General features: G+C 47.6%; 8 protein-coding genes across 8 annotated transcripts; 4 read left to right on the forward strand and 4 right to left on the reverse strand.

The window, feature by feature from the left end:
- Nucleotides 1-1,022: 1,022 nt before the first annotated feature.
- DFL_000944 (uncharacterized protein) lies at nucleotides 1,023-3,054 on the forward strand (the record flags this gene model as incomplete). Its single annotated transcript, XM_067639325.1, has 6 exons — nucleotides 1,023-1,090; nucleotides 1,224-1,293; nucleotides 1,425-1,505; nucleotides 1,571-2,347; nucleotides 2,407-2,930; nucleotides 3,003-3,054. 6 exons carry the CDS (start codon nucleotides 1,023-1,025, stop codon nucleotides 3,052-3,054), a joined length of 1,572 nt encoding a protein of 523 aa, XP_067495502.1.
- A 624-nt stretch (nucleotides 3,055-3,678) lies between these two features.
- DFL_000945 (60S ribosomal protein eL27) lies at nucleotides 3,679-4,426 on the reverse strand (the record flags this gene model as incomplete). The annotated part of the gene is made up of 4 exons (XM_067639337.1): nucleotides 3,679-3,692; nucleotides 3,771-4,101; nucleotides 4,255-4,310; nucleotides 4,420-4,426. 4 exons carry the CDS (start codon nucleotides 4,424-4,426, stop codon nucleotides 3,679-3,681), a joined length of 408 nt encoding a protein of 135 aa, XP_067495503.1.
- Nucleotides 4,427-5,201: 775 nt separating this feature from the next.
- Nucleotides 5,202-10,282, forward strand: DFL_000946 (uncharacterized protein; the record flags this gene model as incomplete). Its single annotated transcript, XM_067639348.1, has 2 exons — nucleotides 5,202-5,269; nucleotides 5,338-10,282. 2 exons carry the CDS (start codon nucleotides 5,202-5,204, stop codon nucleotides 10,280-10,282), a joined length of 5,013 nt encoding a protein of 1,670 aa, XP_067495504.1.
- A 676-nt stretch (nucleotides 10,283-10,958) lies between these two features.
- Nucleotides 10,959-13,774, reverse strand: DFL_000947 (uncharacterized protein; the record flags this gene model as incomplete). The annotated part of the gene is made up of 4 exons (XM_067639360.1): nucleotides 10,959-12,533; nucleotides 12,592-12,990; nucleotides 13,066-13,439; nucleotides 13,609-13,774. The coding sequence occupies 4 exons, from the start codon at nucleotides 13,772-13,774 to the stop codon at nucleotides 10,959-10,961; spliced, it is 2,514 nt and encodes an 837-aa protein (XP_067495505.1).
- Nucleotides 13,775-14,333: 559 nt separating this feature from the next.
- On the reverse strand, nucleotides 14,334-15,881 carry DFL_000948 (uncharacterized protein; the record flags this gene model as incomplete). The annotated part of the gene is made up of 3 exons (XM_067639371.1): nucleotides 14,334-14,688; nucleotides 14,774-15,762; nucleotides 15,879-15,881. 3 exons carry the CDS (start codon nucleotides 15,879-15,881, stop codon nucleotides 14,334-14,336), a joined length of 1,347 nt encoding a protein of 448 aa, XP_067495506.1.
- Nucleotides 15,882-18,206: 2,325 nt separating this feature from the next.
- On the reverse strand, nucleotides 18,207-18,701 carry DFL_000949 (uncharacterized protein; the record flags this gene model as incomplete). The annotated part of the gene is made up of 1 exon (XM_067639382.1): nucleotides 18,207-18,701. The coding sequence occupies one exon, from the start codon at nucleotides 18,699-18,701 to the stop codon at nucleotides 18,207-18,209; it is 495 nt and encodes a 164-aa protein (XP_067495507.1).
- A 316-nt stretch (nucleotides 18,702-19,017) lies between these two features.
- Nucleotides 19,018-20,909, forward strand: DFL_000950 (uncharacterized protein; the record flags this gene model as incomplete). The annotated part of the gene is made up of 2 exons (XM_067639397.1): nucleotides 19,018-19,031; nucleotides 19,091-20,909. The coding sequence occupies 2 exons, from the start codon at nucleotides 19,018-19,020 to the stop codon at nucleotides 20,907-20,909; spliced, it is 1,833 nt and encodes a 610-aa protein (XP_067495508.1).
- Nucleotides 20,910-21,471: 562 nt separating this feature from the next.
- DFL_000951 (uncharacterized protein) lies at nucleotides 21,472-22,738 on the forward strand (the record flags this gene model as incomplete). The annotated part of the gene is made up of 4 exons (XM_067639408.1): nucleotides 21,472-21,945; nucleotides 22,015-22,100; nucleotides 22,171-22,301; nucleotides 22,359-22,738. The coding sequence occupies 4 exons, from the start codon at nucleotides 21,472-21,474 to the stop codon at nucleotides 22,736-22,738; spliced, it is 1,071 nt and encodes a 356-aa protein (XP_067495509.1).
- Nucleotides 22,739-23,305: the final 567 nt, after the last annotated feature.

The raw sequence follows: 23,305 nt of genomic DNA on the forward strand, positions 1-23,305 counted from the left end.
CGAATTTAAGTACTTAGTATAACTATGCGTATATGGAAGCATGTGTAGACCTAACAACCGACGAAACAGTCTCTCCTTCCCTGATGCAGCTATCTTCGGCATCGCGACCTCAATCGAGATGGCGGTTCGAGAAATACGAGCTGTGTCTTCAGCCACCTTACCATCGCTCATCATGTTCTATATACTATACCTCGTCTGAAAAACGTTAACTTTTTTTTTTTTTTTTTTTTTTTTTTTGGTTTTCTTTCAAGGTCATCTTGAACCCCGAATAGAACATCTACGTCTGCATCAGTAACGTCCTTAGTAAGTGGACGTGTGCATGCACACCCGAATTTAGTGAGGCCGGGATGTCGCCGGGGGAAGTCTTCGAGAACGGCGCTGTGGTGGTGGTTAGTCCCGTCCTGAGCGCTTGTTTCACTCTCTGGCTAATTTCAGGGGAAGGCCCAACAGCGGTTCTGGCCTCAATCCAACCGGACACATTATGAAGGAACCCGAATTAAGGCGGCCTGTTGATGCACAGTCGTGGCGGAGTTTCTCGTCGTCGCAGTCTCTCAACTGGGTTATTCCAACCGGGCACAGTTTCATCCCGAAAGCTTGACTGCCTGCCTTTTCAACAGGTCTCCTTGCTGCAGGGATCGACCTATATCCCGACCTAGTGCTTGGCTATGACAGCAGATAGCTCGAGCTACCTCTGGACTCCGGACCCGTGCATTAGCTTAAATTTTGGTCTAGTCGAAGCAAACGCAGCTTAATTTTTTGAGCTTGAGCTTGGGCTCAATCGTTACTTTGCCTTTGCTTTGGCTGGCTGGCTGCTGGCTGTCAAACTTTCGGTGGCTCTTTTTTCTCCCCTCCCCTCGTGTCCAGACCTATCTCCATCATCATCAATAAACCTTCACTAGACCATCCCAGTCCCAATTCCTGTCACAATTCACCCATTGTACACCTCCCTGGCTCGCTCTTTCCCACAAAGCGACCGAATTCCCCGTCTCTTAAGCCCTTCAACCTGCAGAACCGTTTGAAATATGCTCTCATCGATCGCCTCCACTGTTAGCGGCAAGGAGTCCGCCCCGAAGCAACCACAGAAAGAGCTGTAGGTCACACCGAAATTCATACCACCTCTCCAATTGCTCGATTCGAAAAAAAAAAAAAAAAGATATAGCAGAAGAGAAGAAAGAAAAAAAAATTTTTTTTTCTGCACGACCAGCTGACTAACTACGCTTTAGAGAAGTTGATGTCTTAGTGATTGGAGCCGGTCCGACGGGCCTTGGAGCTGCGAAACGGTTAAATCAGTTGGTACGTTTCTCATTCACCTGCCCCACCATCTAGTGCTCTGTACCACGGCGCCACATCTAGGGAACTTCTGAACCCGGTCTCTCCGGTTATGCTAGAAGAACCCCTCTGCTGACCCCTCAATGGCCTGACAGGACTCAGCATCTTGGTTGATTGTGGATTCCAACGAGATTCCGGGCGGCTTGGCTTCCACCGATGTGACACCAGAAGGATTCGTAAGCCAAAGTCCGTTGTCCCAGCTTATAGACACGTTGTCATTGCTAATGTTCACCTGCTGCAGCTTTACGATGTTGGCGGTCACGTTATTTTCTCTCACTACAAGTACTTTGATGACTGCCTGGACGAGGCTCTTCCGAAGGAGTCTGACTGGTATCATCATCAGAGGGTCTCCTATGTGAGATGCAAGAACCTATGGGTCCCGTATCCCTTCCAGAACAATATTTCTTTATTGCCCCAGGATGAGAAAGTGGCCTGCATGAACGGGATGATCGATGCGGCTCTCGAATGCCGTGTCGCCAATACCAAGCCGAAGAACTTTGATGAGTGGATCGTCCGAATGATGGGAGAGGGTATTGCGGATTTGTTCATGCGACCCTATAACTTCAAGGTCTGGGCCGTTCCGACGACCAAGATGCAGTGCGAGTGGCTCGGAGAACGTGTTGCCGCACCGGATCTGAAAACCGTCACGAAGAACATCATCTTGGGCAGACCAGCGCCCAACTGGGGTCCCAATGCCACGTTCAGATTCCCTGCGGAAGGTGGAACCGGTGGTATCTGGATCGCGGTTGCGAACACCCTCCCTAAAGAGAAGACGATCTTTGGTGAGGGTGGTTTCGTAACCGCCGTTGATGCCGAAAAGAAGACTGTCACCACGAAGAATGGTACCACGGTCAAATATAAGAAACTCGTCAATACTATGGCGCTTGATGGCCTTGTCAATCTCATGGGAGATAAGGAACTGATATCCTGGACCAAAGATCTTTTCTACTCCACAACCCACGTTATCGGGGTTGGTATCCGTGGTGGGAGGCCCGAACGGATAGGAGATAAGTGCTGGGTGAGTGTTTTAGCTCCCTATTACGTATGTGCATCCTAACGCTAACCGGGAGCCATCAGCTCTACTTCCCTGAAGATGATTGTCCATTCTACCGTGCCACCATCTTCAGCAACTACTCTCCGAATAACCAGCCTCAACCGTCGGTAAAACTGCCGACACTTCAACTTGCTAACGGATCACCTGCTACCTCGGACGAGGCTAAGGAAGGTCCATACTGGTCGCTTATGTTTGAGGTGTCAGAGTCAACCATGAAGCCGGTAGACGTTCAGAACCTCCTAAAGGACACGATACAAGGTGCCGTCAATACCGAGCTTATCAAACCAGAAGATGAAATCGTCAGCACATACCACAGAGCCTTCGATCACGGATATCCCACGCCAACCCTCGAACGAAACGGAGCGATCAACAAATTGCTGCCAAAGTTGAAGGATATGGGAATTTGGAGCCGAGGCCGCTTCGGTAGCTGGAAGTACGAGGTCGGAAACCAGGATCACAGCTTTATGCTCGGTGTTGAGGCCGTAGACAACATCTTGAACGGAGCTACCGAACTCACTTTGAACTACCCCGACTTCGTCAATAGCAGGTACGTTATAAATATGTTTCCGACACGGTCGTCACCGGTGAACGTCCAAGCTGACCATTTTTGGGGAAATAGAGCGAACACCGAGCGTCGTCTCGTCGACGGCGTCCAGGAGCTGAAGCTCTAGCTTTATATTTCAAGCTATTCCTCTCCGCAAATCGGAGATATATACCTTCCATAGATATAGAACTACCTTATACCGAGCCTCGACTGCTTTCGATTCTGCACTACACAAGTATTTAGACCTAGATCTATAGAAATAATAATACAGCCGGTTCAGGCCACGGTACTACGAAGGACTCTCAAGTAGGTGGCGAGTTGTGCCGATCCAGAATTCTATTATTTGGACTTTCACGAAGGCCTGTGTTCGTCCCCGAGTTCTCGATACCTGGCGATCAATCCCAATCAAGACCACGAAATGACACCTTGGTTATGATTCCGTCTTATAATAGAAAAAGAAGGAGGAGGAGAAGAAGAAGCGGTGTCTTTGTTCATACAAAGAATATTATATTTTTTGTCAATAAAACAGACCAGCGCCGAAGGAAACCTTTTGAACTATGTCGGTAACACATGAAGAAAAGGAGTATAATGTATCGTGAGACAGGGTGCATCAGAAGGAGGTATATAGGACAATGCGGAAGAAGCTTTGGAAGGCCATGATGGATTTGTGCCCAAAGCAGGCTGAGGTTAAAAGGGTGAAGCTACAGTGTGGGATATTGCGGGATAACGTCGGGCCAAAGAAAGAAAACATTTAGAACCGTAGAGCTAGAATTCAGATTCGTTAGTTGACCATCCTCTCCAGTTCGGCAAAACCGATCGGCATGCTATGGGCGGGGTACGTACGAGTGAAGAACCACTTGTTCTTTCCGCTCTGGTACCTTTCCTCGAAGGCCTTCTTCACTGTCTTCTTGGCCTCCTCCCTCTGTGTTGGTTCCTTGAAGGTGTCGGCGGACAGAGTACCCTTGATGGTATCCAGGTCGAGTGTGTATCTTGTGGGCATGATGTGGTTGTAGTTGGTGACCTTGATGAATGGCTTTACTTTCGACCTCTTGGTGATTCTCTTTTTCGACATTCTCTTGGTGACCTTGCTTGGGTATCTCTCAATACCGGCAACCAGGGCGTGGCCGAAAGGATGGGCCTTTGTGCCCTCATCGAGGACCTTGACGATGACGACCTATGTGCAACCCAACCGACAAAATGTCAATATTCATGACCCTTCTCATTTCTGCCACAAAAAACCACATCCTCCAAAGAATGTCGAACAGGTCCTCGTATTCATATATATATTTATTTTTCGATCGAGGGGGCTGGAATTTCCATTTCGCACCTTCTTTCCTGCATATCGTCCCTTGGTGACAATGCCGACACGGCCTGGCTTCAAGACTGTAAAAACACCAACGTTCACGTCAGAAACTAGTTCTTTCGCACACTTCCATCCGATATCAAATTCCTTTGCGATGATGATTGTCGGAAAAGAGGGTGCCAAACATACACTTCATTGTGGAGATTTGCCGATTGTTCGGGAGCGGGGGAGGTTTGGTGGTGTATTAGGTTGGCGGCGGGTTTGTCGGTGATGATGCTGTCGAGTACTGTTGGCGATGCATTCGAACAAAACGTCGATATGGTTTGAAATTTGCAGGTTTGACGAGAAAAGTAGGGCTAAGCCTTTTTTGTCAAAGAGCAGTCCCAAATCTCGAGCACACCCCGTCAGTCCACAACACAGGCCAAGAATCCGACCGAAGGTCACGGGACTACAAATGTAGATAAGATTAGATCGAGACTCGGATGATAAGATAAGATCTGACTAGGCAAGTTACCCCTGGCAACAACAGGCGACGCCGACAACCACGGGTCGTCGGCGGTCGCTTTCCTATGTTGTTGTTTTGTTGATGGACAGCTCATCCCATATAGTGTAATTACTTAGTACATACATACAGGTACGATACCTGTCAGTATTATACATTAAGCCATCTTTCTCCCCCTCATCATCATCCCCATCATCTCCATCCATATCCGGGATCTTTCTTTCCCTCAACCTCCTATCGCTACCATTACCGCTTTTGATCCACAATTCTTCAGACTTTGGGCCTAAGCTACTTCAGTACCTTGCATTCCCATACAGCTTGGAAAGATATCACAGCACCTACTAGGTGAGCAAGCAGTCCAATAATACCGGCTGCTGTACCCATTGACTAACACTGTGATGTGGCTTGTGGAGCGGTCATACATTGCATAACAGCACCTGTTCCCTACCAATAAAGATCTCATTTCACCATGCCGGCTGGTTCGGAATTCCCAGAGCTGCGAAAGCCTGCCTCTCAAAACTTCTCATCACCACCGATGTGAGTCTTGTCTGGGGTCGCCGTAATAACTATTACCACTACTGACAGACTTTTATACTTTCGCGCAGGTGGGACACTTCAAATCCATTGAGAAGACCGGCGCCTCTACCCAAGAATACCAACCCTGTTGGAACCACAACTTCTCCCACTAAGCAGTCACCTACCAAATCATTCGCACCTTCATCAGTCCATCGCCGACTGAACTCGCTCCAGACTCAGTCATCGAGTAATGTTAGAGAACTCTCAAATGTCTTCAACAACCAGCCTGGTGGATCCAAGCCTGCCAGCGGTGTCTCTACGAGTCCCTTCAAAAATGAAAGCCCTGTTGCGAAGAAGGAAAGGGAGAGAGATATTTCGACAGTATCTATTCCTCCAATGTTTGGTAGCGTCAAACCGAAGGCCGAACCGCCGATGCCTCGAATGCCGCCAGCCTATGATGCTCCAGTTACGATTCCGAATACGGCCCCCCCACCCATTTCCACACCAGTCGTCCCTCTGACTTCCAATGTCGCCCCTGATCGCTTCTCATCCGCAATCAGTTCTGGAGATTTTCATATCTTGTCAGGACAACTTAACAACCTTCTCACAATCTCAAACAGTCTTCAAAAGGAGATGGCAAATCTCAGTAGAAGATCCAAAGACAATGCGATGGACTTGATGTCTCTCAAGGAAGCCACAAACCATAGAGATGAGGATATTAGAAAAAGCTTGAAGGATTTGGCTTCTGGGCTGACTCGGCCCGGAGGAAGGCTTGCACTGACATCCACCAACGATACGCTGGATTTCGACAATGCCCTTACACGTTACGGGTCGGCTCCGGATATCCACCGTAGTTTCGTCAGCGATGCAGAAGAGGTCTTGCGGCAGTCACACGCTAAGCGCAAGTCTATTGGCAAGGATATCCAAGCTACGATGGAAACCCATTCAACCGACCGCATTCTTAGAGAAATGGCTACCAAAGAGAGCCAGCGCCGAGTTACCGATCTCCTTGAAAATATTCAAACCGAAGTCCTATCCCAGGGCAAAACAACGACGTCCAAATTCTCCGAAGTTCTTCGAAACATCCAATCTGCGGGGCTTAGGAGCTCGTCGCCGAACGCTGTTGCTCGATATCCGGGCCACAACCAGGAGATAGAAAATGATAACAGTGTAATCCTTGGTTTACTTGAAGTCTTAAAAACTAGCATGGAGGAGCGCATGGATGACCTTCAGAATTCCTTGTCTCTTATCAACAATGCCCCCACAAACGTCCCTGGAGATGTTTCGCGTCAGCTGAAACCTGTTGAAGACGCACTTCAAAACCATATTAGAGTTACGGAAGAAGTGAAAGATCTCATTTCTAATCTCCAGTTGACCGGACCGGGATATTCACCATCCCCAATGGTCGAAGGTTTAAGCTCTCAGATCCGAGATCTCGCCTTGAGGCTCGAGTCATTGCCCGCGGCTTCAAACATAGGGACTCCGAATGAGGAGAGACCCGTTAGCACGATTGAGCTCAAAGATATGTTTAAAACGCTGATAGAAATGGCTTCCCGAAATGAGGCAGGAACCTACAAGGCCGCCGAAGTCCTGAATCAAAAGTTGGGGGAAATTTCAGCTGTTGTATCTCGAGGTCCCACAGCCCCTGCCGGTCCTCCCGCTGAGGGTTCTACGAATGTAGGAACCGCGGCAGTTGGACTCGAACCTATTCTTTCCGGACTGAAGGCCACCCTCGGTGACATGCAGGGTGATATCTGCGCTCAGGAAAAAGTCATAGAAAAGGCTTTGGAAATAATTCTCCGTGAGCTCAACAAAGTACCTCCAACAATCGAATCGAAAATTGCGAGCGCGGATGCAATTGCCTCAGCTACCCGGACCAATCTTCAAGAGGACTTCGGGAATGTTCAGACAAATATTACTACTGTGGAGGGAACGATCCGAGACTCCATGAATGTGATTCAAACGCAACTCCAGGTAATCACAGAAAGCGCGGCTGCCGCTCAAATGTTTACACCTCGGGGTGAAGTAAAAGAGGGCGAAACCCCTCCTCCACCACGGATTTTTGATGGGTCAGTCGCTGCGGTTAGTGCTATCGGCGCTATGGGGAAGGACCTCAAGCACACCATGGAGAACCTTCAAAGCGACATCAATGGCCGTGAAAAGGTCACGGAAAAGGCGATGGAAATTATCCTGCGAGAGATCGGTACCATCAATAAGTCTGTCAACGGCGTCCCAACGAAGGTGGCTGATGGGGTACGAGACGCTTTGGGCTACGGTGATGGAATGAAGCAAGCTATGCAGGATTTGCAAGCCGACGTTCTTGGACGCGAGAAGCACACCGAGAAGGCCCTCGAGATCATTCTGCGAGAGCTCCAGACGGTAGCTGCCAACTTCGATAAGGCTCAATTGGCAATTGCGCATTCACAGGAGCAGAAGTCGAGCGTGGTCAACCAAGCCGAGAAGGATATCAAATTCAACCTGGAGACCATTGTCACTAGAAGTAACAGGATTGCTGATACAACAGCATCGATCCAAGAAATACTGGAAGCATTCCAAAAGGCTCAAACGGAGGCAAATGACAAAGTTAGCGACAGTACCCAGAGTCTCGTTGGTTCACTAGAAACATCGGTCAAAGCCCCGATCGAAGAACTATCCACCCTTCTCAAAACTGTACAGGAGCAGTTCAAGTCAACTACTTCCAATACGGCCCAGTCAATCATTGAGGTTGCCAAGTATCTCGATACATTAGGAGATAAAGCTTCTACAAACGCCGAACAAGTCGAGAGTGTGAAAACTTCAATCTCAGCAGTTCAAGAAAACATTCAAAACTTCAATGCATCGAGCAAGGAAATGAATACTGCTCTCGTCGAGAAATTAGAATCTATGCTTACGGGGCTCCAAGAGTCAAGCTCAAAGGCAATTGAAGCGGCGAAGGGTCCCGTGGAAGAGGAACTTGCTCAGGAGAAGGAGGCCAACTCCAAGGTTATGGATGAACTGAAGAGTTTGATTGATTCTTTGAAAGAAGGGTTTGCTCAATCTGTTGTCACTACGGAAACTCGAAACTCGGAGCTTTCGAAACAACTTGATAGTTACTGCCAGAGCGCCCGTGAAGACCAGCAACAAACCCAAAATGACATCAAATCCGTCAAGGAATCCGTTCTGTCTCTTCAGAGCGACGATGGCACCCTTGCAAAGATTCTCTTGGCAATGAAGGATGTCGCGGAGTATCTAGCAAAATCTTCGACGGCCCCGACTGAGAAGCCAGAAGGGAAATCGGAAGAAAAGGCCGAAGGGGAGGAGCTCAAAGACGGTTCAAAACTCGACGAGATCCTCAAACTTATGGTGAAGAAAGAAGATCTTAACTTCGCAGAGATCCTTAAATCAATTCCTACTAAGGATGATTTCAACTTCACAGAGCTGCTTCAACCCATGGCGACGAAAGAAGATCTTAAATTCGCGGAAATCCTTGAAGCTATGCTTAAGAAGGAGGACATGAACTTCGCTTCAATCACCGACTCTATGGCAACAAAAGAAGATCTCAAGTTCACAGAAATCATCGACACCATGGCTACCAAAGAAGATCTTAAGTTTACGGAAATCATTGACACCATGGCGACTAAAGAAGACCTCCAGTTCACCAAGATTCTTGAGGCCATGCCAGCTAAGGATGATTTTAAATTCACGGAAATCCTTGACACCATGATGACTAAGGAAGATCCAAAATTGAACCAGATCTTAGAGTCTATGGTTACGAAAGAAGATGCGAAATTCAGCGATATCCTTGAGTCAATGCTCACAAAAGACGACCCGAGGCTTGTCGAAATCCACTCTTCCATGTTGACGAAAGACGATGCCAAACTTGCTGAAATTCACTCCTCTATGTTAACCAAGGAGGATCCAAAATTGTCTGAGATCCAAACTTCCGTGCTTGGGCTTTCTGAGCAGATCAAGTCTCTAGCTGCAGCAGTACCCGCAAACGGGGAAGATGACGGCACTGGCGTGAATGCTAAATTGGAAACCTTGATCAACCATTCTAATCACCAAACCAAGTTTTTCTCTCAGTTAAGTTTGCTTGACGATATCCAGAAGAAAGTCGAGGGAACTTCCACTCAGGTTGGAGAATTCATTACCAATCAAACCACACTGCTTCAGACGAATGCAACCACGGAGCGACACGCAGCCGTGGAAGCCACGTTAGCCAAAGAGAAGGCATTGGCAGAAAAATCCGTTGCTGAGGCGACAACTGCGGCATTGAAGGCAGAGGAACTTAACCTTCAGAATTCGATATGTTCTCTACGACTCGACAATGATGACTTGACTAAGCGAAAGCAGCAGTTAGCAGCTGAACTATCAAGCATCGAGACTGCTCTTGCTCTTCGACGAGAGGAGCTAGCCTTGCTTGAAGTTAGAGCCGAGACTCTCGAGAGACGAATGGTAGAAGGAGTTATTAATCAATCTCGATCTCTCCTCCTGGCCAAGTCTGCATCTGCTCCCGGCAAGCCACTTCGTCGTGTTGTTAATCCTCCCGTCGTTGGGACGACAAGGTCTGCAAACGGCGCCTCTGGCCGTCGAATTGCAAGCATGAACATCGCGAATACCGGGGCTAGCATGAACGGCGTAGAGCCACAGAATCGAACACCTTCTGGCAGTGCCATTTTCTCCGGAGTACCGAATGCTATGCGCCGGACCCAGAGTGTCAGGACGAGTGCTCAAACCTCACGCAAAACTAGTTGGGCTGCGATAGAGCCGGTCATCCAGGATGAAGGTGGCGGTGAAAATAAGGAGAACGAATCTATCACAAAAGAGGAGTCTGCGTCCGATAGTAAAAGTTTACCTCTCGTCAAGTTGGGGTCGGATACAGGTCTTGCGACGTTAGACACTATCGAGGATGATGAATCGGCAGATAAGGCAGCGGTTCTTGGAGGCGGCGACGTCACAAGAGGTGAGAAACGGTATCCATCTGGGCTAAGCGCAGCAAGCGAGAGAAGAGATAGCGTAAGTTCGAGAGCTACTCAGGATGAGGAAGTCGATTGAAGGTAATGTTTGTGGTTCAACACTAGGCAGGATCCTATTGAAATTTTATGATCCTTTCTCGCTTTTTTTGTTTTATTGATAGGAATGGTTCGTTGTTTTTGTTCCCTTTCTTTACCTACTTTTTCTTTAATGATTTGGTCGCGGTTTCGCCCCTTCTACTTGAGCTTTGTTGGCGTTCTTCTCGGAAAGCACACCGACCGATTTGGTTCTGCGGGGTTGGAACTTTGGGTTTTTATACTTTTCTTTCACATAATTCTAAGGCAACTATGGAGTATCCGGGAGAAGCTTTTGGCGGCTACAAGACTTGTGCGTTTTTAAATTTTGTTTAATGAGTCAAAGCTGTGTATTGCCGGGCGGTTTGTAACCAGTATCGTTGTTAATTGGCGTTTTGCATATTGAAGGGATTTCGTCGTTCACCTATATGATTACTTTCGATGTAGTACGTGCGATAGGCGTGGTGATTTAAACGCCGGATAAATTCATGTAGATATAATCTTTGAAAACTCGAAAGCTAGATTGCGTCCAACGTTATTACAGATCGCCTGTGAAAAAGTCGAAAAGCCCAGCCGTGTACATAAGAGGGAAAGTATGATACAGAGGAAAAATAAGAATCGAGTCTCTGGTACTCCTATGAGCAATTAGATGATTGAGACCCAGTTGGTCCTTTCGTACTACCTTAAGACCGTCTGCCATTTGGCACGCCTTGTCCGTCGTCGTCTCCATCTTCGTCGTCATCATTATCCCACGGGGAAGGGCCAACGTAGCTTGTATGATCATGATCATTTTTTCCAGCCGAGGCGTCTAGAGTATTGAGGAATTCTTCTGGGAGGAATGGCTGGTACTTCCTCTCCCGCTCCCGATTCACACCGCCCAACCCAGCCCCAAATGTGACCAGCATATCGGTCGACGTCGGGAGAACGAACGGCAGCATTAGAGCAGGATCGAACAAAAGATTCTCAGGCGCATCTCCACTGTCTTCTTCCTCCTGGGCCGGTGGGCCATTTTCGGGTTTTCCTGGCGCTGTCTTGGTTACACCTAGATTAGGTGATGCTGGAGAAGAGAGTGTCGGACTTGTGACTTCTACATTGGATATAGAAGCCCGAAGCTTCCTCCTCCTATCGTTGATGTCTAAACTCTGACGCACTAGGAATCGCATACACTCTCTTGATAGTGTCTTTTCTCCAACTTCAGCGCGATAATGCTTCACCGAATGGAGAAGCTGTTGTGCCGATAAACGGTCCATTTGGTCGATGGTGGATTTCAGTGATTCCAGGTCCTCGCCCATGGACGAGAAGCACTGCAACCACTGCAGTAGCTGTATCACAGGCTCCAGATGCCTTTTAGATGCCTCCGTCGTTGTTTCTCCACTGCTGTGTAATGATCCACCTTCGTAGTGCTCCGGTGATCGATTATTTGACCGCGCCCAATCTTCTAGAACAGATATATTCATCCTTATTTGCATAGCTTTTGTTCGTGCGAGGTACCGTCTATTCGACATTATTCGATTAAACAGTTCGGCGGCTAACCAATAAAATAACTGTGATACTATCTGAGTCGCGATAACCGAATGGATGTCGTAGAGGTCCAGTACAAAGAGTGTCGATGATAAGAGCGATGTAACCATTCTTGGTGAAGGCTGGGCCTTACGCTTTGGGCTAGGTGGTCGGAATCGTTTCACATTCATTGGTGGTTCAGGGTGGACCTTTTTTCGACTTCTGAATATCCTCCATTCGTTTTGGAAGTGGATTTCTTCAAAGCCAGGGATCGTTTCGTGGTCCAGCATTGAGGCATCCAGGACTTTGTCGATACGCCGTTCGGCATCGCGGACAATTAAGATGTAAATCTCGTTGATTAATTCCGTTAGTTGGACCTGGAACTCGATTGTGCTTCCTACTAGACCGGTATCTTTTCGCAGATAGTGGAGCAACAGAGTGCAATTGGAAATCCAGAAGGCCAAAATCGTCATATCCCACTGATGCTCTTCCACGACGTTGTTAATCGCCTCCATAGACCTGAAGAGAAGTTTGCTCAGAAGCTCGGTATTACCGCTATAGTGGGCGAAGCGGGCGCTAAGAAAGAGGACATTTGCAGGTATGGGTTTCTGGGTGGGTGACCGTTGAGGGAGCATATTCGTAACAACGATGTCCATAATCCTAGGTAGGTCCCGTTCCGAGAAGACGAACATCTGGTCCGGTAAACATTTGTCCCAAACAAAATCCTCGCTGTCGTCGAAATCGTCATTGGGAGGGGTCTAATCATAAGGCCTCAGTAAGTGGTTCGTCGATAAACATACGGTTTTTGTAACATACATCGGGCCGTTCTTCAAGCCCTAAGCTCGAGAGGTCGACTTCAAGATTTATGGAACTCTCCATCATCATTCGCCTCTTCATCTCATACTCTAGCATCTGCTCCTCGAACCTCTCCTCCGCCATCCCTGTGTCGTAGAAATCCTCCGTGACGCCAGCATTTCCGATGTACCCGGTTTCTTGAAGATAGTCAGACATTTCGCTATGGGGTTCTACGAAGTCGAATGCTGTTCCACCAGATGTTGTTTTGATTTCTGAGGATGCCCCATGATCGAGGAGTATCTTTGCGATCCCTTTGTGGCGATTGGTCATGGCCCATGTGAGTGGGCTCCACTTATGGCTGTCCTGCAGGTTCACATTTGCCCCTGCTGTGACAAGCAGTGTCACTACCTCTTCGTGTCCCTGGGATAACATCAAAGAGTTAGAGAGGGTTTCCCATTATTAGAATCTGAGTGTTCGCGTGTGTGGCAAACTCACGAAACAGGCAGCATATATGAGAGGACTCGAGCCTTCTTCATCTACGGCATCCACGTCAATATACTCCCTAGCCTTCCCACTCAATATCTTTTTCACCCTTTCCGGTTCGCCATTGCTCGCTGCCATGTTGAGCAATTTCTGAAGCCTAGCCTTTTTCTCCCCCTCCGACATCTTTGAACTGTTGAGAATATCATCTTCATTGATTAACTCGGAATCGTCTGAGTGGAAAGCAGCTTGAGCAGCCAACATAGACTCGAGCCGTTTGTCATTGTTTTCTCGTTCTTTCTCCCTTCGGTCCTCATCGGAGTCGTGGTCTATATCCAGCGAGAAGTTGAGCTTGGCGGGCATCGGAGTCGTGAAGTACTGCGATTGTCCTGTCAGCTCCGTAGATATTTGGTTAACATGATGAAAATAAAATCGGCGTGCATGTATGTAGGAGGGTGGCCTTATAAAGGGGTTAAGATTTTGGGTACGTAATGTCAAAACGGAATGTGTCTTCTGCGAGAGAGATGTGATTTGTCTAGAAGGGAGGGGTTTAGGAACCTTGCCAGGCATCATACATCTCCCCTTCCTGAGCCTCGTATTGAGGCCGCCGCCTGTCGTCTAGCGACATGGGGAGGTCCTTCGGAAGAGCTCTTTTCGGTTGCGGTGGGTCCAGACCCAGGTCCTCATCGCCATTGCTTCCAGTGTCAACTTTGCCCAAGTCCATATTCTAGGGACTAGCCGGCATGGACGTTGGAACGGAGATGCGCTCTCTTTGGAGCTGTTTTGCGTCTGAATTTCTGCACAGGAGTGGATTGGTTATTATCGTGGGGATGGGGATGTATCGGCGTGAGGGTATATCGAGAGGCCTGAGGGGTCGGCGATAAGCGTGGGAGTGGTGGTGTCGATAGCGAAGCAGCTTCTGGCGGTGAGTTGTGACTTGCTCGATTGGTTAACTTTTGGAGAGCTTGGCTTCACAGTAACAGTAGACGTAGGCGAAGGCAATTCCAACCGTCGATGCTTAGTACTTCAGCCCTTAAGTAGTAGGTAGTTATAACGAGAGGATGCACTTTCTTGATCTTTTCTTTTTACATATACGCTCCCAAAGGTATTTCCAAGTTGCAGAATGTAGTACATGTGCATGTGCATGTATTATTAGATACATCACCGCTCCAAATCGCTCGATATGTATAACCCAAATCCCATAACTCCTCCCAAATGCATAAGCTCGAGAAATTAAAAACAGGACAGAACGGGGCGGGAATAGATGACAAAGGATCCGGAGCTCACTCGATGGTTTTGACAACCATCTTCTGTCGCTCGGGCATTCTGGCCGACATTTTCTCTCCATTCTTGCGTCTATTTTCGTCCTTCCTCTTAATGCTTCCAAGCTGTATCTTTTTCGTCTCCGACATTTTCTTGATGGTCTTCGGAAGATGCCTATGCCTTGCTATCCGTCTGATCTCTGGCATATGTTGGTACCGTTTCTTCAGTGCTTCATCGTACTCGAGCTTCACCCTTTCCCGGGTGCTTCGAACATGTGACCTCTCTGAGGCTTTGGCTCGCCATAACCTGATATTTCCGTCGTCCGACCCCGATAGGACGTATCTTGTATCGGGTGTGAATGCAACTGAGAATATACTATATACCGATGATAAAGTGTTAGTCACACCATCTTTATAGGCTACCTTGAAAAATAATTAAAAAATGCTGCTAGTCGGCTTACCGTTGCATGCGCTTGGTATGATAGATATCTCGGGAATGGCCGTGTTCCCGGACACTGTAGATTCTCAATGTACGGTCGTAACTCCCGGTAACTAACTCCTGCCCAGTAGGACTGTAGCACACGTCCATGACGGCTGCGACATGATCCTTCAACACGTTCAGGGCTCTTTCTAACTTGCGCATGTCAAATATATAGGCATTGTGGTCCTCATTCCCGATTGCCAGGTTGAAAGGCTCCACTGGATTCCAGCTTATGGCGTTTGTGCTCATGGTGGTGATGAGCTTGGTAACAGGAGTCGACATTCGAAGATCGTAGAATACTAAGGATCGGTCGGCGCCTGCTGATGCTAGGATTGAAGTTTCGGTTGGATTGAATCTGACGACATTTATGCTATCAAATCCCCAGTTGAGAGTGGATGTTGGCTTGCTTCGCGAGATATCCCAAATGCCGATAGACGAAGAGGCCGTTGCGAAGACCTGGTCGTAGCGGTGGTGGGTAATTGAGTTGAACGAATTGGCACCCAGGTAAGTCATCAGAGGCTTAACTGGATCCTTGGTAGATTTCCCTTCCAGCTTCGACGGGTGGTCCCACAATTTTATTTTTTGGTCGCTTGCGCATGTCAACAGCCTTCCATCATCAGAGTAGCACATGTCTTTGACTACGCCATCATGTGCCTTAACGGAGTAAACTTCACTCCGATCTGTCATCTCCCATAGCTTAACGACACCATCGCCAGATCCGCTAGCAACCCGATTCAGAACCTTCGGGTCGACAGCAAAGGTATATACACCGTCAACGTGGCCGTTTCCTAGCTGTCCCAGGAACGGTTGTGCAAAAAGGCGATCCAATTTTGTTGCATTGAGTGCCCGAGTGTACTCCCGTGCCTTTTCGAAGGGATGGAGGGCCGGGTTGAGGTTTCGAGGGACGGGGGCAGAGGTAGTACCCTGCGGAACGTATGTCGAGGTAGATCGCGAAATAGTCTTGACTCTCTAAATATTACATGAGAATCGTCAGCATCCCAAACTTTGCGTCAGCAAATACATGAAGAAATCATATAAAGCGAGTTGTGAAGCTACTGTGATGCGAGCAATTGAAGGGGCATTACCATTTTCAGCGACTGTTGAGGGGTTGGTGGTCGTGGTGGTCGTAGTGGTCGTGGTGGTTGTGTCCTCAAGATGTCGCAGAAGCTGAAATGAATTTTTTTTTTTTTTTTTTTATTCTATCTGTGACCGGGGACAGCAAGGCCCTGTTGCTTATCATCACGTGATTCCCGGGAGTACTCCCGGGCTACCCAGGTCTAGATCACGTGTTGTCGTGTTGCTGCATGCACTATATAAGTATTTAAATATTCGTGGAGGGAAATTTTTCCAGAGCAATGGTCTCTCTTCTCGGCTGCCATGCCCTTTTGAAACCGCATGTATATTGTATACGCTTTCAGGAGGCTGTCACGAACATGCATATATCCACGTTGACGGCGACAAGCTTGTCACCATAATACACGTACTAACCCTGAACTGCAGCGTTCATGACAAGGTTTGGCTTGTCGAAAGGCTTTCCAGCGGCTTTGGCCCATTTCTGTTATCAGTCCAGATGTCTCCGAATCAAGAAGGGGCTAAGATAGATCTACCTTCTTCATTGCTAGGGTTGCAAGCATAATCGCCTGTGCATATACATATACACCTTCAGATCACGTCCAGCTGGAGGGTGAAATTACCTCTGAACTTCCGACGGTACTTGTGCCAATGGAATGTTCTTCTTCGTGTGCGGGGGCATCGAAAAGCTTTCCGATCTATTTATCTAGTATCAGTTATCGGCTTATCAACATTAAAACCTCAGTTATTTTCTCTTATAAGCTGTCAGACTGCATAGACAGCCTGATTACGAAGAAACATGTACTGTCCAGTTCAGCCATATATGCCCGAGCGTCCAGTTCACAGACTTAACTCCTGTCCAGTCCATACATGTTATTTCCTATGTCATTGTCTATATAATTGCATGCTTTCGCTATCGTGTATTTAGAAATCAAGCGACAATTTAAGTATCAATCTGTATGCACACCAGTACACTACTCCTGCCCTGTGAGATTTGCGTATTACCTTGATACCTCGACCAGTCTCTATACGATTTCTTACAATTGGTTATAAACGCCAATTTAACTAGCTGGAATCAAAAAGCATTAGTATTGAATCTTTTATTTCTGAAGTTCTAAAGATTATATATAAAAAAACCCCTCCATTGTAAATGAATATTGTGCTCTGATAGCGGCTCTTTAACATTGTTGGAAACGGTCACAGTAATAAAAATATAAGCAAAATAAATATACCGGTACCAAACAGAACAATAAAATCAACTTTAATCTTTACTACACAAAAACTACTTTTTATATATAACAAGAAAGTGGGTGGAGGTTTTAAACATTTTACAATCACAGGCTATCTACATATACCTGCCCCAAAGTAACATTTACAATATTTAGATTCATATTTTCCAGCCAAGGGAAGAACAAGCACCAAGGTGGCAAGTTGTCTTGGCTGGAATATAAGCTTTATCGGCTGTGGCTTGGCTTTCCTCGGCAACCATCCTTCCAATGACGAGTAGATGTGACCTGGTGATGTCATGATGCGGCCGTTTACAGCTCGCATGGAAGCGAGTACGCTACCTTCTAGCGCCTTTTTTTTTGTGGGGATGCGGGGCGAGGTTGAGATGATTTCACTTTCTACTTCATGTCTGTATGTTCTGACATCTCTTTGCGGCGCAAGCGAAATTATAACGCCTGGCCGAAGACCTCGCCTTCGGCTGCAGCGCTGCTAGGGATACATTTGCTGTTGGGTGGATTCCAGCAAATTAACACTACCTGGGTAGTATATACCAGATACGGAATACATAAAAGTGTCCACTTGTGAAGTACTTGTACATGTACATATATAGAGCCTACCTATGAACTCTACTTTGTGGGAAACAAGCACAAGTTACCCCACGGCATCGTGATCAGATAATTTCTGCACCTAGTATTGACACTGCTCAGACGATAGAATATACCTGAATCGTATGACTAAGGAAGCTATATACGGTATGCAACTGCCGAATCGAGCCGCCAAGTGCTCGTCCTCGGATTCACAGCTATGGCATGAGATGAGCATGGTTGGCCCTGTGCATTTCGCAGGCAGTCGGAAGTCCTATTATGGTACGGCGGATCGGTGATGTCTCTGGTGAACAATTTAACGCCGATGTATTGTGGTTTTCGAGGGAGCCAGTGCCTCTAATTTGGAGGTTCAAGAGGTACATCCATAAACAACCCCTTCTGCTCCGGAATAAACATCCCAACCTGTGTTTAGAAGCATATATTGCCATTGTTCCCTTCAACTTTTTTCTTCTATACTTTTCGGTCCTTAAGTAAGTAAGTACCTAGGCACTTCCTATAATAAGACATCTTCTAATCATCAACTCCTTCTCCTCCCCAGAGTTCCTCGCCATTGCTCCCTTCGAGGAAGCGAAAGAATGTCAGCTGGTTGCCATCTCTATCCTTTATCGAAAATTGACGGAAGCCCCACTCCTCGTCTCGGATTTCCTCCACAATCCTGAACATTTTCGACTCCGGTAACCCTTCATCTTGGCATTGCTTCTTCCTTGCCAAGAGCCCCGCATAGAGAGCTTCGTGCTGCTCTGCTCCAAGGGCAATCATGGCGCTAGAAGCACGAAACTCGGATCCTTCGCGACAGAGACTGAAGTAAATGTTCGAGGCGGCTTTGGGCCCTGCAAAAAGTGAGGCAAAATGTGGCTCTTCGCTCCCGAGTGTGAAACCTAGCTCGTTGGTATACAGAAGTACGGTTTCATGGATATCTCGAGATTGGAAGAAGGGTATTATCTTCCACGCAGAGTCAACCATTGCCTTGGGGTTGAATGGCGCCGCTGCCATTGCCATTGCCATTGCCGCGAGTATGCGAGGAGAGTAACTCTGTGTGCTGTACCGTACTGGCGCACGGTACTGATTCTCTGAGGCGTAGTTAGCTTGAGCTTGGGTGCCGGGTGGGGATCGAGGCTGCCAGTCTCAAGGAGAATCGATGCGAGGCCGTGTTGACCACGTTATCACGTGTGAGTTGCCCTGGCACCCAACAACCGCTAAACAAAAGACATGCAAACTTCCGCCCTCGACGGGTAGGCAACTTCTCCTCCCGCCACCGATCGAGGCCTCACAAATACCGAATTAATATCTTGTCCACTCAAGTTTGAGGTTATCAGCAATCATGGGTATTAAAGGGTTTGCCTCCCTCCTTCTGTTCCGCAACTACCACTCTGCTTGGACCTAACCCTCTTTAGCTTGTACGAAGAACTTGGGGCTCCAGATAAAGTTCCTCTCGCGAAGTTGAGCATAGACCATTTTAAAAAGCACAAACGACACATCCGAGTAGCGATAGACATTTCGATATGGGCATTTCAATCAAAGGCTGTCCAAGGCCGCAGTACAGGCTCCAATGCCCCTTTGAGAGTCATATACTACCGCTTATGTAGCCTACTCTCCCTCAACATACATGCGGTTTTCGTTTTCGACGGAAAGGATAGGCCGGACTTTAAACGAGGGAAGACCATCTCTGGTGGTGAAGGCTACCTGCTCGCCTTTTCCAGACGTTTGATCACTGCCTTCGGGTTTCCTATCCACAATGCGCCAGGGGAAGCCGAAGCCGAATGTGCTTTCCTCCAAAAGCAGGGCCTTGTCGACGCCGTCCTTTCTGAGGACGTTGACACTCTAATGTTTGGCTGCCGACAGTCCTGGAGGTCGGGGGACAAAGGCGATTCGAAAAACCTCGAGGTCATGCAAGTGTACCAGTCACGTACGATCAGGGATAAGACTGGTCTTACACCAGCAGGGATGATTTTGGCAGCTTTGCTAAGCGGGGGCGACTACAATACCGTGGGAGTCGCAGGGATAGGGATGAAGCAGGCGGTCGCAGCCGCCAAGGCGGGCTATGGAGATGAATTGCTCCAAGCATGTAAACTTGCAACCTCGGATGGTGGCCACGCTCTTCAGGAATGGAGACAAAAGCTAGAAACAAGCCTCAGGACCAATCCCAACAAGATATTTTCTCGCAAACAACCAAAGGCTAAAATCCCAGAAGATTTCCCGAACCTGCAAATCGTCAACTATTACATCAACCCTGTGATTTCGGAAACGCCCCCTCAAATCAATTGGGACATTCGTCCGAACCTGGAAGCCCTGCGAGAGATCACGAAAGCCAAATTTGAGTGGACTGGTAGCGGGAAGCTCATCCGAACTCTATCCGAAAAGCTGCTTTCATGGCAACTAGGGCATAATAAACCTGGATCGGATACGCTGGTTCTTTCTATCCACCAACGGACGTCCGGGCTTAAGGACGGTATGCCGAATAAGCTGCGAGTTACCTTCACACCCATCCAGGTAGTGCCGTTACCATACAATCACGAAGAAGACAATGTATACATGCGATCTGTACCAACGTTGGATGCAGAAGAACTGCTAGACGATCCAAATGGATACACAGACTCCGATAAAGAGGACATCAGAGTAAACGGTGTAGCCACGACTGAGTCAGCCGCGGGGAAGTCTGAGCGGCCTAGGACAGAGTATGACCCGAGGAGCAACCAGCGAATCTGGATCTATGAAGAATTCGTCGCCCAAGGTGCCAGCAGCCATATTCAACTGTGGGACAATAGCGAAGCGAAAAAGAAAGCCGCGAAATTAAAACAAGCAGAGGACAAGGCCCAGAAGTCTAACGCTCGAAGAACAGCAAAGAAGGCCACCACGACTTCAAATCAACCGACGATACAGTCGTTCTTCCAACAGAGGAAATCGGCCAATAATATCGCAAAGCCGGCTGCTGCCAAACTTCCAGTCGTGGACTTAGAATCCAGCAACCAAAAGGAGAATTTACCAATAGTCATAGACCTGGATTTGGTTGATGAGAAAGAAAAGAAGAGCCAGCCCAATCCAAAGGCCACAGCGCCGAAGCAAAATCGTCGTGGAAACGATGGTCGAATGAAATTGGAGAAAATAGTCACCAGGCCAAGCTTGCCAGGCGCGTGGAAGCTAACCGACAATGATGAAAATGCACTTTTCGACGTCAGCATCTGCGATATGACAAACGATGACGCTTTACCTTGAGTTATAAGCTCACCGGTTCCTCTTAATAAGGGCGAGGTTTGGAATTGAGTATCTCTTTGGAGTTTTTGGGGGGGCATTTAGCTTAGCTTAGGAGTTCGGCACCAGAGTGCGTCTAGTTTCTTGTTTTGGCATTCTCACAGGCGTTGTTCGGATGTATTTATTGGCGCTTGTAATGCGCTGCCATACTGCCACCTTACCTTGTATTTACTGAAGTATCTGTCTTCTGATGGATCACATTATTCTATTTGCAAGCCTGCACGGAAGATCAAGTTACCGGATTTTTTTTAAAGGCCAGAGTCACCGGGTCTAATACATGAAACTCGAATTGTTAAATATCGGGACCTCCCATGCTTCAGAGATGAAACTATCAAGTCCTGAGCACCAAGATATTGATAAACACAAGCGACCCAATTGCGAACCACTTCCAGGCGCATTGTATAGCCGCTGCCCGCTATCAAACCCCCCAACTATAAATATTAGCCACCTCCCACCTACAAAACCGAAGTATCTAGGAAGTTCGTGATCACATCCATACTTACATTTCGAATATACCTCGCGCAAAATGGAGGCCCCGCCGACGCCGTCCGGTTTTCGAACCGACAAGCCACTCCTTTCTCTCCTCAATATTGACCTGCTAGTTCAAGTCGCGAGTAACACATTCCTCCACCCGCTTGGCGCCTGGATGCTGCCCCTCTCCTTACGGACTTTAACTTTTCAATGGCATCACCCGCCTATGTGGGGTTCAATGCTCTATGCAACCATTGTTACAGTAGCATGGCTTTTACAGTCGCTCAACCACAAGCTAGCATATGGAAAAAATAGAGAATTCGACAAAACCGAAGAAGTTCTTGTTATCACTGGAGGGTCCAGCGGGCTGGGTCTCTTACTAGCGCAGGTCTATGGCATGAGGGGCATGTCTGTGGCTATCCTCGATGTTAACGAACCCGAGGTCGAAGTTCGAAATGTTGAATTTTACAAATGCAATGTTGGCAACTATCAGGAGGTCCAGGCGGTCTCCAAGCAGATTATTGAAGATGTACGTCACCCCGATGATTGGAATCCGTAGTATGATATCATGATTCTGACGAGGTGTTGGTATTCTCAGCTGGGTCCACCAAGTGTATTGGTGAATAACGCGGCAGTTGTCCATGGGAAAACAATCTTGGATTTATCTGAGGACGAAATTCAGAGGTATGTTGGCCGCCGTATAAATGTCGATGTATTCTCGGTTTAGGCTCGCTGACAACCAATATCCCTACAGCACCTTTAGCAGCAATGTTCTGTCTAATTTCTGGACTATCAAGGAATTCCTACCCGGAATGATCGAGGCTAAGAGGGGCACAATCGTTACCATCTCGAGTGTCTTGTCGCATATTGGTCCCAAACGGTGCAGTACGTGTGACTCGCAAATCAGAATCAAGATGATGGGACTGACATTGCAACTTCTAGGTGATTATGCTGCTTCAAAGGCAGCTGTGAGGCTACTTCACGAATCTCTTACCGCGGAAGTAGCACAATATGAAAACATCAAGACCTTACTCGTATGTCCTGGACAAATTTCTACTCCGCTGTTTGATGGCGTCGATACTCCATCCACTTTCTTCGCCCCAATCCTAGAACCGGTGGATGTTGCAAAGGAAATCATGTCTGCGATTGATTCCGGTGCTGCCGGGAACTTGGATCTCCCTTTATACTCCAAGTGGATTGTAGTTATGCATGCTCTCCCTGTTAGCATCCAAAGATTCTTAAGATGGATCAGTGGGTGTGATGATGCTATGAAGAACTTTCGTGGCAGGAATGCCACCGACAAGTTGAATGGTAAGAATTGAAGGACGAGCATGGATTCGAGGCTTCTTCTCCTATGGCGTTTTAGTTATCGGTTTCGAATGCATACATTGGTTTTTATGCAAACTTTATATACTTAGTACTTACTTGGTACACTTGGGTACCTATATTCGAAGCTGGTTGCTGTTCGGAATAGATTTTGGCTCCGGTACATACAAACTTTATATACATGCAGATACATCTCACCTTATCATACCCCGAATTATTTTCCGTGCTTGCGTAGTATGGTGACTTTCTTGAACCCGTATTATTTTATATTTATTGCATGGGAACTTAGCTAGGATCATGTTCGAAGGATTGCGTGTTGCAAGCTTCAACGTTGGTGGTTACTTAAGCCGCCTGAGCTCAGCTGCCCACCACGACGACCTTGTCACTTGACCCGCATCAACCATCCTCTCTACCCCCATCTACCCCATATCCCATCCGACACAGCAGGCGTTACCACATGCCCCCAGTCCCGGCCATCTTATCTTGACCTCCCCGCTATATTTGAGAACACCCCACGCTCGCGACGTGAACACGTCCCCACGACCCGTGATTCTTTAACTACC

This window comes from Arthrobotrys flagrans (assembly GCF_004000055.1).
Source record: "Arthrobotrys flagrans strain CBS H-5679 chromosome Unknown unitig_15, whole genome shotgun sequence".
Classification (NCBI taxonomy): Eukaryota; Fungi; Ascomycota; class Orbiliomycetes; order Orbiliales; family Orbiliaceae; genus Arthrobotrys; species Arthrobotrys flagrans.